Source organism: Mixophyes fleayi, chromosome 1 (assembly GCF_038048845.1).
Source record: "Mixophyes fleayi isolate aMixFle1 chromosome 1, aMixFle1.hap1, whole genome shotgun sequence".
In the NCBI taxonomy this organism is placed as follows: Eukaryota; Metazoa; Chordata; class Amphibia; order Anura; family Limnodynastidae; genus Mixophyes; species Mixophyes fleayi.
The window spans coordinates 354,463,923-354,477,826 of record NC_134402.1 but is presented as its reverse complement, the minus strand read 5'-3'; the positions used below and the strand labels follow the sequence as shown (position 1 = coordinate 354,477,826).

The 13,904-nt window shown below is 40.1% G+C and overlaps 1 protein-coding gene across 1 annotated transcript in view; it reads left to right on the top strand.

Annotated features, from left to right (window-relative positions):
- The window catches only part of DNAH10 (dynein axonemal heavy chain 10), a 145,858-nt gene that overhangs the window by 60,012 nt on the left and 71,942 nt on the right, over nucleotides 1-13,904 (top strand). The window contains exons 31-42 of the mRNA XM_075177193.1: nucleotides 793-1,062; nucleotides 1,146-1,329; nucleotides 2,323-2,457; nucleotides 5,496-5,648; nucleotides 6,042-6,230; nucleotides 8,786-8,932; nucleotides 9,433-9,624; nucleotides 11,003-11,121; nucleotides 11,594-11,752; nucleotides 12,635-12,770; nucleotides 12,859-12,981; nucleotides 13,166-13,300. Of these exons, the coding sequence (XP_075033294.1) occupies nucleotides 793-1,062; nucleotides 1,146-1,329; nucleotides 2,323-2,457; nucleotides 5,496-5,648; nucleotides 6,042-6,230; nucleotides 8,786-8,932; nucleotides 9,433-9,624; nucleotides 11,003-11,121; nucleotides 11,594-11,752; nucleotides 12,635-12,770; nucleotides 12,859-12,981; nucleotides 13,166-13,300 (1,942 nt within the window). The remainder of the gene's footprint in view (nucleotides 1-792; nucleotides 1,063-1,145; nucleotides 1,330-2,322; nucleotides 2,458-5,495; nucleotides 5,649-6,041; nucleotides 6,231-8,785; nucleotides 8,933-9,432; nucleotides 9,625-11,002; nucleotides 11,122-11,593; nucleotides 11,753-12,634; nucleotides 12,771-12,858; nucleotides 12,982-13,165; nucleotides 13,301-13,904) is intronic.

The following is a 13,904-nucleotide window of genomic DNA, read 5'->3' as shown; positions in this document are numbered from 1 at the left end:
ACTAAATTGTGATAGATGACAATAGAAGTAATAACATTTTTAGGAATAGTCTGTGTCCAGACTGTATGGTTTTTTTTCCATTCCCATTTTTGTGGTTGCTTTATTCAGAGTCAGAAGGATGTTTGTGTCCAAAACATACACTTAAAAATTCACTCACAAACTTGCACTCTTATGTGTCTATTTTGAGTCGCAAACATCCAACACTGCTCTATTTAAATGTCAGATGTACAAATGCATATACTTATGCCCAACTAGAGCGCATAGATGTGACTAGAAAGTGTCAGTATTAAATGTGAAAGTCTCATTCCCCTATTCGTACACAGTATAATGTAAAGAGGTGTCACCTACACAAGATATAGTGTATTGTCAGTATTATTAATATATGTAATTAAATACAAATATCTCCATGTCCATTGTTTACTGCTTTATGAATGCAATGGGAATCTTCTTTCCTGCAATAGTCCAAATGTAAATGACAAACAATCTAAATGGATGACCACAACTTGACATAATATAACTGCAGTGCTATTGCATTAAGTATTATTATCTGAAGGGGTCAATAAGCAATCAATCAGAAGCAGCTATATAGTGCTACCGGTGTTATAATCGTCAGCATGTATCTTTACACCAGGTCTCTGGTACCAGCAAAAGTAGTGTATCTGGAGATGCTTATATGGAGATGTGTCCAGATTTAATTCACTGTGACTCCGAGGGTGTCTTTGTCCTGTTTGATGTACAGTTATGAGATGCTGGAACATTATCTAATATGTATGCAATATGTTGATTCTGCAGGGTAGACTGGATGCTTTTGTACCAAGGAATGGTTGTCTTGGCTGGTAATCAGGTGTGGTGGACCTGGGAAGTTGAGGACATCTTCTTGAAGGTCAAGAAAGGGGAGAAACAAGCTCTGAAGAACTATGCCAAGAAAATGCACCAACAAATTGATGAGCTGGTTACTCGCATCACCACACCTCTAAGCCAAAACAACAGGAAAAAATATAATACTGTCCTCATCATTGATGTACATGCTAGAGACATTGTAGACATATTTGTGAGAGACAGGTGAGTTACTATAATATTGTAATGGCTGACTTTACAACTAGTGAATGTTGATAAAATACTCCTTTGACATCCTTCTTTACCAGTATTATGGATGCCCGAGAGTTTGAATGGGAGAGCCAACTGCGGTTTTACTGGGATAGAGAACCTGACGAACTGAATGTCCGCCAGTGCACTGGAACCTTTGCCTATGGTTACGAGTATATGGGCCTTAATGGGAGACTGGTTATCACCCCTCTGACCGATCGGATATATCTCACTCTTACACAGGTATCCTGTAAATAGAGACTATCTCTTAACAACTCTGCCGGTGCAGTGTTCTATTATGTTTTATAGGAAACATATTTTTTAAAAAGAGACACAAGCTTTGAAGACAAATTTCAGCAGATTGTCCATTGCTTGCTGTGATCAATTCTTGCACATTATAACTTATCTATAAAACTGTACCTAGAAAATCAGAATATTTGCTTTGTTACGTCTTTATTAACACTTTCATTTCTTTACTGTATAGTTCTATGGCCATTATTCATCAGTAAATTATGCATTTGTTCTTTTGCTTGATACCTAGCATAGTAATCATCATCATCATCATCATCTTTTATTTATATAGCGCCACTGATTCCGCAGCGCTGTACAGAGAACTCACTCACATCAGTCCCTGCCCCACTGGAGCTTACAGTCTAAATTCCCTAACATACACACACACATACACAGACAGAGACAGACTAGGGTCAATTTTGATCGCAGCCAATTAACCTACTAGTATGTTTTTGGAGTGTGGGAGGAAACCGGCGCACCCGGAGGAAATCCACGCAAACACAGGGAGAACATACAAACTCCACACATATAAGGTCATGGTCGGGAATTGAACTCATGACCCCAGTGCTGTGAGGCAAAAGTGCTAACCACTAAGCCACTGTGCTAATTAAGAGATAAATGAGAGTTAAACAGAAAGGGGAGAGGAGGTGAACACTCTACCTAAAAACATGTCTATCGGAGGACCCCATCCAAAGCGCTAATGAATATGCTGGAGCTATATAAATACATGTTAATTATAATAATAATACCTTTCATCATTTTAGTCAAGTCTAATGCAATAATTCATTAATACAAATTACCATGAATTATAAATAACATAAATACAAAATGTGAATGGGGAATGTTACTGATATAGAAGTGTTATTGTGCCCTGAATGAGAAAAACAAAGTAAAAAAAAAAATCTGATTGTATTGTATAATCCAGTTGCTGTTTCTTTTCCTTAGGCACTGTCCATGTATTTAGGTGGGGCACCCGCTGGGCCTGCGGGAACTGGCAAGACTGAGACCACTAAAGATCTGGCTAAAGCGCTGGGACTGCTGTGTGTGGTGACAAACTGTGGTGAAGGCATGGACTACAAGGTAGAGTAGGAGATTCCAAGTTTGCATATTACATGTAATAAGATAACTTATTTATAGCAGAAGTATTTCATTGTATATTGATTTTGTCTATAGTTGGTACTGTCACTAATTTCCAGAGACAATCCCAGAATTTAAAGATTTGTCCCTGAAAATGTCAAAGCCGTCTTAGACTGCACAATGTGTAACAGGCTTTCAGACACCTTTAAAGCAGCAGTGTCCCTAGAAATAGCTTTCAAATGTTGGCAGCTGTTGTACAGTCATTCTCTCAACTGTCTAGATGCCATATTTTCTCCACTCAATAGTGGCACACATAGTGACATCTGCACCATAAGCTGCAAAGCCTTTTTTCATCTAGTTCTACATCTACTATTTCTAGTGGTACTACTGCTACTAGTACTACTTTTATTTTTAATTTATTTGGTTGATACATTGGTTAGCATTGCAGCTCCACAACACTGGAGTCATAGGTTGTGCTAATTTGTAATTATTTTATACCATCTCTACACTTCCTATCGTTATCTGTTTTGTGCTAGGTTTTTTTTAAGTTAATGGTTTGCTTATGTTAACACTATTTGTTTAAGAATTTTATTGCTGGCCTTTGTAGTATGAGGTTATTGGGGGTTAATTCCTGTCACTGATCACAATTCTGTCACCCTTCATATTCAGTCTGTGTAGGCCGTAAGCATAGTTAGGCTGTGTAACTAGTGTTAGGCAGTATAGCTAATGTTTAATGTGTGTTTGTTATAAATGTGTATGCAGATTGATATAGCTTAGTAAGAGTTATAGTAGAGTTATACAGGAGATGAACAATCTACCTGAAAACACTGCTACAGGAAAAAAACATCCACCACTCCTATGATTTTATGTTACTCTCCACGTCACGTAAACCATGCTTATCACAGTGATCTTGTAACTTTTACATTTGTTGACGTTTTTAACCTCACTGCTTGCTAGCTAGCTCTTACTCCCTCTCAAATGTGCTCACTTTTCTATTTTCACCATGGTTTATTAATAACCTTCACACTTTTTCATTCATGCTCTCAGTTACTACTTATTCCCTGTGTCATTTCTGCTTAGCATTTTTCTTATTTACTACTGCCCCTCCTCTGCCCTGTACTACCTGAATTCGCTACTATCATCCCCTTAATATTGCATGTCTTCTACCTCTCACCACCTCCATATATATATATATACATTGTTCGACACTCCTACTTACCTCCTCATCCCCTGTCTAACATCTCCGCTCTACCCATTCATTCATTACTTCTACCGTCTACACTCCACAGAAACTGACCTCAATGAAATAACCAATTATTTACTCAGTCGAAGAATCACTTCTACCTATTCATCCTCCTTCACCTCTCTTCTGTTTTGATACAGTGGACAACCCTCTTCATCTTGAAACCTTTCTCTCGCTTGGCCTTCACATCACAGTCATCTCCTGGTTCACCTCCTGCCATTCTGAATGCTCCTTCAGTGTCTCTTCTACTGGCACATCTTCTCCTCAGCCGCCTTTATCTGTTGGGGTTCCTCAAAGCTCAATTCTTGGCCCTCTGCTTTTCTCTCTTTATACCTCTTCTCTCTTGAACCTATTTGCCCCTTCAGCCTCCACTACCACCTGTATGCTAGCTACACACAAATCTTCCTCTCGTCCCCTGACCTCTCTCCTTCTTTCTTATCCGATGTGTCCAACTACCTCTCTGCAATTTCCACCTGGATGTGTCAGAACTACCTATAGCTCAAGTATGTTCAAGACATAACTCATCATCTCCCTCCCCTACCCTACCTGTTTAACAACTCCTCTAGTCTCCCTCATGGTTGACAATATCTCTATCTCACCTGTTCTCCAAGTCTGCTGCCTTGATGTCATACTTGACTATGCCCCCCGCTTCACTCCATACATCCACTGCCTTGAACTGACTTATTGATCTCCTCCTTCAACCCATTGCCAGAATATGTCCCTTTCTCACTCAGGATGTTACAAAAACCCTTATCCATTCCCTCATAATTCCCTGTATCGACTATCGCAACCACCTACTATTTGGCCATCCTCTTACCTATCTTTCCCATCTACAATCTGTCCTAAATGACGCAGCCAGACTGACCTTCCCATCCTTCAGTCTTTCACGTGCTCTCTACAAAGCCTACCTCTTCACTATAGCCTGTCCTACCCCCACCTGATATTACTCCCTCTGCATGTTCTGCCGACTCAAGTCTCATGCCCACTACACGTCCCACTAGCTCCTATTGTCTTTACATTGCCCTCTCCCTGGCGCTTTACAAATAAATGCTGCTGCTGCGGATGGATTGGTTTGATTCTGAATATATTTTGTATGTTCTGCACGTGTTTGCATGAGTTTCCTCCCACAGTCCTAGAAAACATATTGATAGGTTAATTGGCTTTGGATACAATTGACTCTAGAGTGGTGCTATTTGTGTAATAGAGAATGTAGGCTCTACTGGGACACAGATATGAATGATTAAAACATTCTATGTAAGGTGCTAAGTAATATGTTGGAACTATATCAATAAAGATTAATAAATCATTTATATAACAGCAGCATATTAAGCAGCTCTTTACAGTTAGTGAATGATTTATTCACATCAGTCACTGCCTCAGTGGAGCTTACAATCTAGTTCCTTACTCCGGCTCACCAGTGCACACATACCAGGGCCAATTTTACATTGACAATTAACTTTCTAGTTGTATTTTGGACTGTAGGATGAAACTGGAACATCTACATTAAAATCATTGCAAATATGGGGGAAACATACAATCTGCACCCTGGTTTCAATCAGATAATGCTATCAAGGGCCTACTACTGTCATTAATACTATTACTAATATTAATGCTACTGCTACCACTACACTAACTTAGTTTGTAATATATTTGGTGCAGGGTCTGGTCCACTATTACATAATTAACATTATTCTACACCGGGACAGCACTAGAGGTATAAACTGGTTTGTTTCAGCCACAGTTCATGAATGCTTACTGTAGATCTGCTTTTATTTGGAACTTGAATTTATTTTTGTAGGCTGTTGGTAAAATCTTCTCTGGCCTTGCTCAGTGTGGAGCATGGGGCTGCTTTGATGAGTTCAACCGGATTGATGCTTCTGTGCTTTCAGTCATTTCCTCCCAGATACAGACCATACGAAATGCCTTAATCCATCACTTGAAGAAATTTCAGGTGAGCAGTGTCTCCTACTGGATCTCTGACACACATTGTCAGATAATGCTAAATCTCCTTGTAGTTGTACGCTGTTACTGTATGTTTATTTTACTGTGAAGACATTTATAAAACACTAGCACTGTAAAGTGTCTTTTTGATCTTGACCATTGGTGCAGTGAATGAATTTGATCAGAATATAATTTTTATTAGTGGAATTTTCTGTAACTTATTAGATGAATTTACCGTATAAAAAATGCAGGTTAATGTCTCATATTCATTTTCCATTTGCTCTTCTTTGCCTATTGATTATTTTTATTAATACAGTGAAATTAGATTCAGTTGAGTATTGTACACAGTTACACAATTGGAATACAAGCAGTAATAATCTGCTGTTGCGTGTTTTGTTTTTAGTTTGAAGGTCAGGAGATTGCTCTAGATTCTCGTATGGGGATCTTCATTACAATGAATCCTGGCTATGCTGGCCGTACAGAGTTGCCAGAATCAGTTAAGGCTCTTTTCAGGCCAGTGGTTGTAATTGTACCAGACCTCCAGCAAATCTGTGAAATCATGCTCTTTTCAGAGGGATTTCTCCTAGCCAAGGTAAGTTTGATTACAGGTTTTTATAATGCATGCTTACATAAGCAATATGGTGTAATATCATTGCATACCTCCCAACTGTCCTGATTTAGGTGGGATAGTCCCAATTTGAGGGCTCTGTCCCTACAATTATTATTATTATTATCTTTGACTTATAAGGCGCCACAAAGGGTCCGCAGCGCCGTACATTACATATACAGAAAACAGAACCAAGACACAATATGATACACAAATATATACAAACACAGGTGCATGGGTAAAGCAAATCAGATTATATCTGACAGATCGTGAAAGGGATGGTAGAAATCAGCAGGAAGAAGGCCGAAGCTTAATAAAACAGGTAAAACAGGGCTAGCGAAGCAGGCCAAGAGGTACAGAGGGTGAAGGAACAGTAGAAGGAGCACACAAGGAAAGAGGGCCCTGCTCATGAGAGCTAACAACCTAAAGGGAAGGGGGAGACACAAAAAAGGGTGGTACTAACTAGGGGAGAGAGCCAGGACAAGAGAGTTAGGAGGACTGATAGACTTGAATAAAGAAATAAGGGCACGCTTGAAGCCTTTGAGAGTAGATGCTAACCTGATGGAACGTGGAAGATCGTTCCACAGCAGGGGAGCAGCCCGGGCAAAGTCCTGAAGACGAGAGTGAGAGGAGGTGATCTGTGAAGTAGTGAGGCGGCGGTCAGAGGCAGAGCGGAGGGGGCGGGTAGGAGTGTAGGTAGAGATGAGATTGGAGATGTAGGGAGAGGAAGATTGACTAAGAGCTTTAAAGGTGAGGGTGAGGAGTTTAAATTGAATTATGTAGGGTATGGGGAGCCAATGTAGTGACTGTTGGAGGGAGACCGCAGAGATAGAGCGGCGGGAGAGAAAATTGAGGCGGGCAGCAGCATTGAGGATAGACTTAAGAGGATCAAGGTGAGAATCAGGTAGGCCAGAGACAAGAAGGTTACAGTAGTCAAGGCGAGAGATAATAAGCGAGTGAACAAGGGTTATCGTGGCTTCCGTGGTGAGAAAGGGACGTATCTTAGAAATATTCCGAAGGTGGAAGTAACAGGATTTAGAGAGGGACAGAATGTGAGGCGTAAATGAGAGGGAGGAATCAAGGATGACCCCAAGGCATCGGACTTGGGGGACAGAAGCGAGGGTAGTGTTATTAACAGAAATAGAGAGGGGGGGAGGTGGGAGAGTCCTGGCAGGGGGGAAGACTTTAATCTCGGTCTTGGAAATATTGAGTTTAAGGAAGCGTTGGGACATCCAAGATGAGATGGCCGAGAGACAGGAGGAGACACGAGACAGAAGGGAAGTGGAGAGGTCAGGGGATGAAAGATAGATTTGGGTATCATCAGCATAGAGGTGGTACTGGAGGCCAAAGGAAGGAGTGGATGAGGACACCAAGGGAGGAGGTGTAGAGGGAGAAAAGCAGGGGGCCAAGAACGGAGTCTTGAGGAACGCCAACGGGTAGAGGAAGAGGTGTGATGTAGAATCATGAGTAGAGACTGAGAAGGAGTGGTTGGTGAGGTAAGAGGAAAACCAGGAGATGACAGTGTTACATAGGCCTAAAGATTTGAGAGTTTGCAAAAGGAGTGCGTGGTCAACGGTATCGAAGGCAGCAGAGAGGTCAAGAAGGATAAGAAGGGAGTAGTGCCTATTGGATTTAGCGAGGAGAAGGTCATTAGTGACCTTAGTGAGGGCAGTTTCAGTGGAGTGGAGGGGGCGAAAACTAGATTGGAGTGGGTAAAGTAGTGAGTGAGAGGAAAGAAAGGAGGTGAGACGGTTGTAGACAACCCGTTCAAGGAGTTTGGAGGCAAAAGGGAGGAGCGAAATAGGGCGGTAATTAGAGAGAGAGGCAGGGATCAAGGGACGGTTTCTTGACTATGGGGGAGACAAGAGCATGTTTAAAAGAGGAGGGGAAGATTCCAGAGGAGAGGGAGAGGTTGAGGAGGTGTGCAAGGTGGGAGCAGGCTTCGGGAGAGAGGGAGCGGAGGAGGTGGGAGGGGATTGGGTCCTGTGTGCAAGTGGAGGGGGGAGAGGAAGAGAGAAGGGTATGGACTTCATCTGCAGATACCGGAGTGAAGGAAGAGAAGGAGGGTGAGCTAGCTGGAGGGGAGGGGAGAAAGGAGATAGCAGCAGCAGAGGAGGGTGAGAAGGGGGACAATCCGATCGGGACAGCTTTGTCCTGATCTTGGGAAAGTTGGGAGGTACTGTGTTCTCCACTGATCTGCATAGCTTTGAAAGATAATATTATGCAACACAATTAAGTCACATACTTTCCTTGCATGTTGATCCACGCTGGAAGAAATAGGTTGAAGTTACTGCTCCTCCAACTACTCTATTCCTGTTGCCTTTGTTAGTACTAAACACTATTTAAAGTACACAGCACCATTTAATTTCCTAATACACAGATTTAAATAACCAATTTTTTAACAATAATTGTGTGCATAATTTTACTAAACTGCAAGGTACACATCCAGATTAATTTAAATGATCAAATTGCATTTAGAACAAAATGATATTTGACTACATTTAAAGTATGTAATACTTGTCACATTTCCATCACTTCAGAATCTGGCTAAAAAAATGACTGTCTTGTACAAACTTGCACGAGAACAACTGTCAAAGCAGCATCATTATGATTTTGGATTGCGTGCCCTAAAGTCTGTGCTTGTGATGGCCGGAGAGCTGAAAAGAGGTTCACCTGACCTGAGTGAGGTAAATGTATTGACCTTTATCAAAGAATGTATAGTTAATATGCAGGAGCCTGTGCTACATGTAAAATGAAAGACACATCCCACCCCAATCCCATGGGTAACCGTCCCTCCTCCCAGGACTCAATCTCTTATTCAGTGATGAGCGTTGGAAATTCAAACATTTGTGCACTGAAGCCATGATTGATTAGGTGCTTCAGTGATTCGGTCAGATGCTGCATTCAGTGCACAGCCCCTATTGTCCGTTCCTGTGTGACTGCATCTGTAGAGACCCTTATCAGATGTCTACCCTAACGGACTGGACTTCCCTTTTCATGAATCTTAGAGGAGCAAACTAGCTGTATTCTCCAGTGATGTGTCATGGTCAAGGAGAATGGAGATGTATTTGTCCAACGCAGGCATCTGGACCATTCTGTAAATTTTATTGTCTCTTAAAATCACATAAATGGTTTCATTTACAGCAATGCTTTAGTATGATAAATGTTTAAATTACTATGTTTTTAGGATGTTGTATTGATGAGGGCTCTGAGAGACATGAATCTACCCAAGTTTGTGTTTGAAGATGTCCCTCTCTTCCTTGGTTTAATCTCTGACTTGTTCCCGGGATTGGACTGCCCTCGGGTTCGCTACCCCAGATTTAATGATGCTGTGGAAGAAGCTCTTCAAGAGAACAACTATATTTTGCTCCCTATTCAGGTAACATCAGTAAAACTGATTTAAAAAGTTAGGTGTCAGCAGTCATTTTACTGGCTCCCTGACTCCTGTGATTTAATTAGCCCTGGTATAGTGGGAAAATTCATTATTGGAAAATCGTAATTGAAAAGAATACAACTTACCTGTTCTCTGTGTCTGACTTGCTTCTTGGGAGGGGGCATGCCTCACTCCTCCATAGGTCCTAGTTGAGTGGAAAGAATGTTATATTAAGGGGAAATGGTGAAGCCTTCATTACAGGGAAGGAAGGCTTGAAGAACTCGATTAAAGTGGGGAAGGGGGTATTGCTGCCCTGTCTCTATATTGTTAAAGGATTAGGATAGTCTTTGTCCTGCTTGCATCATGTCCTAGACAGTCTCCGGCAGATTGACATCCTTCTATTATGGTGTTGCAGTTGTCTTGGGGCTGGGAGGAGCAGGCTGTTGGGGCTCTTTTATTGAATGAAATTCACTTGTGTGCAACAATTCCTGTCTGTTTCAAGGAGCGGCAGTGAAAGTAGTGACATAGGTCAGTACCTATCACACTAGTCTAACTGCTGCTCCCTCCAGTAGAAAGGGATCTGTTGTATATGTCTATAGCAGCACTGAGATTTTTACAGATTTAGATTTCCCAGAATGATATCTTGTCGGCAACTGATCCACTGGCCAGGCTTTGCCCACACACAGTACTGGGCATAAATTGCTGCTTTTAAATCAGTTTAAAGCAATGATGGCGACCAAGGAGTTATACGTCCCCCTCACAATAACAGTTGGGCAGCAGCCTGGATTGTTATCACCCTTGCCAGTTAATGCATGAAGTTGGGTGAATCAGGGTGTTTCTTGGTCAGTGTGGATTAGGGGCACGAGCATGCCTACTTTTGGGAAACAAGATTTTCAATGTGTGGGACAGGAGGGATGGAGCAGGTGCACTTTCAGAGGAGTTCCTTGCTTTTCTGGAGGGTGCGCCATCTATTTTCCCACAAAATGACTTGGGTTATATGTCACATGCCATAATAAGACATAAATGACATTAAGCAGTATTTTAGGGGTAAAAAATAACATTCTATATGAATGAAGCGACTGATCCTAAAGTATTAGTAGGTTGGACTTTCATTTTACGTTTTTACTGGTTGCACATGCGCACAGATTGATTTTATGGAGAACGTTTCCTAAAAATGTGAAGTGGACGTGCATCATGATATGTGCCTGGCGGAAATGTTGGTGCATACAAAAAGAAACATTGTGAGTTTGCAGTTTTTGCTGTTCGTAAATATCCCTTACAGTGAGATATGGCAAGGAGATAATTACTCAATATATATGTCATTTATATAATTATTGTTTTCATGTAAATGATGATTATTTAAAGATTTATGTATTTGACACAGGTGGACAAAGTTGTTCAGATGTACGAGACAATGCTAACACGTCACACCACTATGATAGTTGGGCCCACCGGAGGGGGAAAGTCTGTCGTAATTAACACTTTGTGCTTGGCCCAGACTAAGTAAGTGCTGTGTTTATCACCATCATCTGTATAATAAATATTGTATAGTGTGTTGTAGAATAAACAGTATATTGCAAAGTTACCATGTGCATTGCATGGCATATAAGCTACTGATGAAATTTTATTATACGATTATCTTTTATACTGGGCCCAATATTATTTTGTGCTTTTGATACCTTATAATATATACCTGCTTAAGTTGTTTTTTTTTTTTTCTGTTAAGTGCATATTAACACATAAATAAGCACAAAGACCTGCATTGTCAGAATATATAGTAATATAGCTTCAGTAAAGCTTGGACTTCTATCTGAATGCTACACTGTTATTGAGACTAAGTCATTATGATACAGATTTTAGTATTTATACATGAATGCTGTTTTTCATATTTCTTTCCACCTATGCTTCTACAAAGGGAATAAAGGCAGAATAAAAATGTGAATTTTAAAAGAAAAAATATTGTTATCTTTGCCAGACTTGGACTTATGACAAAGTTATATACACTGAATCCCAAAGCCATGAGTGTGATTGAGCTGTATGGTATCCTGGACCCAACAACCAGAGACTGGACAGATGGAGTCCTGTCAAACATCTTCAGGGAAATCAACAAGCCCACTGATAAAAAGGAGAGAAGGTAAGGCATAAACCATACACAAATCGGTTAGTTTTATAGTTATATGAACATCAAGTGTATAAGCTCTTTTAGACAATTGCTTCTTATTTTTCTGGAGTGAATTGAAATCTAAAAAGTGTAGGATATTTACATACATTGGAGTTGTCTGGATCTAGCTTAGTGCAGGAGGAGATAATTATCTGAGTATGATGGACATGAACATAGAAACAGGCGTAGCACATGCTGAACAGCAAGCTTGTATAAAACAAGAGATGTAATATTTTTTAACAATAGTTAACAAAAAAAAGCAAAAAAAAATAAGTTACCAAAAAAAAAAAGTTTTTTGGACAATAAAAAATGTCTGACATGACGAGTGCAATTTTAAGCATGTGTGTTCTAAGAGTCAACAAATGAGTGGTGAACATGAGCTCATGAATATGAACAATTGACTGCTTCCCTCTTATATAAAACCCAGCAGTGTGCCACTACTACTGTAGCTCTTCAGCTACTGCATTGGAAATACAGATCCCAGCATACTGGCGGGTCATACTGGGACTTGTTGCTCCAGAACAACTGTAGAGCCATACAGTTGGTTGCCTTCCTCTGCTATATAACATCACATACAAGGAGTAGCCCTCCAGCTATTCGGAACCTAACCGGGCTCTATGTCAGATGTATTTATGCAACAGCTGCAGTGCTGAGAATTATCCGTAGCTGAATACCATATTCACATAAAGTATTTTCCTATTCTACTACCTACCTGTGAATAAAATGATCTTAATTAACTTTAGCTAATAGCTGTTTAGATGGCTTAATGTTCTTTATTTATAAAGGCACACACTGTGTAGATGAAGCTTTCCACAATTCGCTCTCCTTTTTTACCATAAAGCTTTTTTATTACAGGTATATTTTATTTGATGGACATGTGGATGCTCTCTGGGTGGAAAATATGAATTCAGTGATGGACGACAACAAGCTATTGACCTTGGCAAATGGAGAGAGAATAAGACTTCAACCACACTGCGCTTTATTATTTGAGGTTCAGGCTATTTTCATCCTGGTATTGATTTTCACCATCTGCAATCTCTGCTATTCTAGTGTATAATCTGTGTCTGTTGTTTCTTTAGGTTGGGGATTTACAGTATGCTTCACCTGCAACTGTGTCCCGCTGCGGAATGGTCTTTGTAGATCCTAAAAACCTTAAATACAGACCTTACTGGCAGAAGTGGGTCAACAATAGACAGAGCAAGGTAAAGACATCGAATTACATGGGCACAATGTATTATCATTAACTATGATACGTTTTGATGTGCTGTAACTCATATAGAGTTTTGAAGATAATATATGAAGAAAATATATTACTTTTTCTTATTGATTTTCTATTCCTTGAATTATTCACAATGTTATTTAAATCTTTTTTTGGTTTTGTTTTAGCAAGAGCAAGTTGAATTAAATCGCTTATTTGAGAAATATGTCCCTCATTGTCTTGAAATGATTGTTGAAGGAATAATGGAAGGGAAACAAGGAGAAAAGTTAAAAACGATTGTCCCTCAAACAGATCTAAACATGGTAATTAGAAATAATGTTTGTGGTACTTTGTATATCTTGCCCACATATTTCTCTGACAATAGTACATTTTGTGAGTTCCATGGTTGAGAGTTATAAAAGTGGAGTTTTTAGAAATAGAAATGAAATTGGTTAATAGATGGTTGAGATTTGGAAAGATTAATTCCCCCATGACCGTCTCAAAAGTACTGGATTCCCCCAAGCACATCCATAGAATTCCCAGTTATACTAACCCCAGCAAGCAATAGCCCACCTGCTGCACTCACCTTATTCAGGTGTCTCACCTACTAATGCCCAATCACAATAATTGAAGGTAAAGATAGACTATAAATAATTTTACTGATAACATGCAGCCATTTGGCTTAATTTTCCATAGTGGTAAATGGGTAAACATGCATTTGACATTTATAACATTTTATATTCTGTCTTTCATAGGTCAGATATTATTGCTTTATAGTTTTTGAAATCTATCCAGACCTGATAAATATTTAGAGATGCTCAGGCTCGGTTTTCTGAAAACGGAGCTCACCCGAACTTAGGGGATTCGAGCTGGCTTGCGAGCCGGTTCATTACTTTTGCGCGTCCTCGGATCTGAATCGAGCCAAAG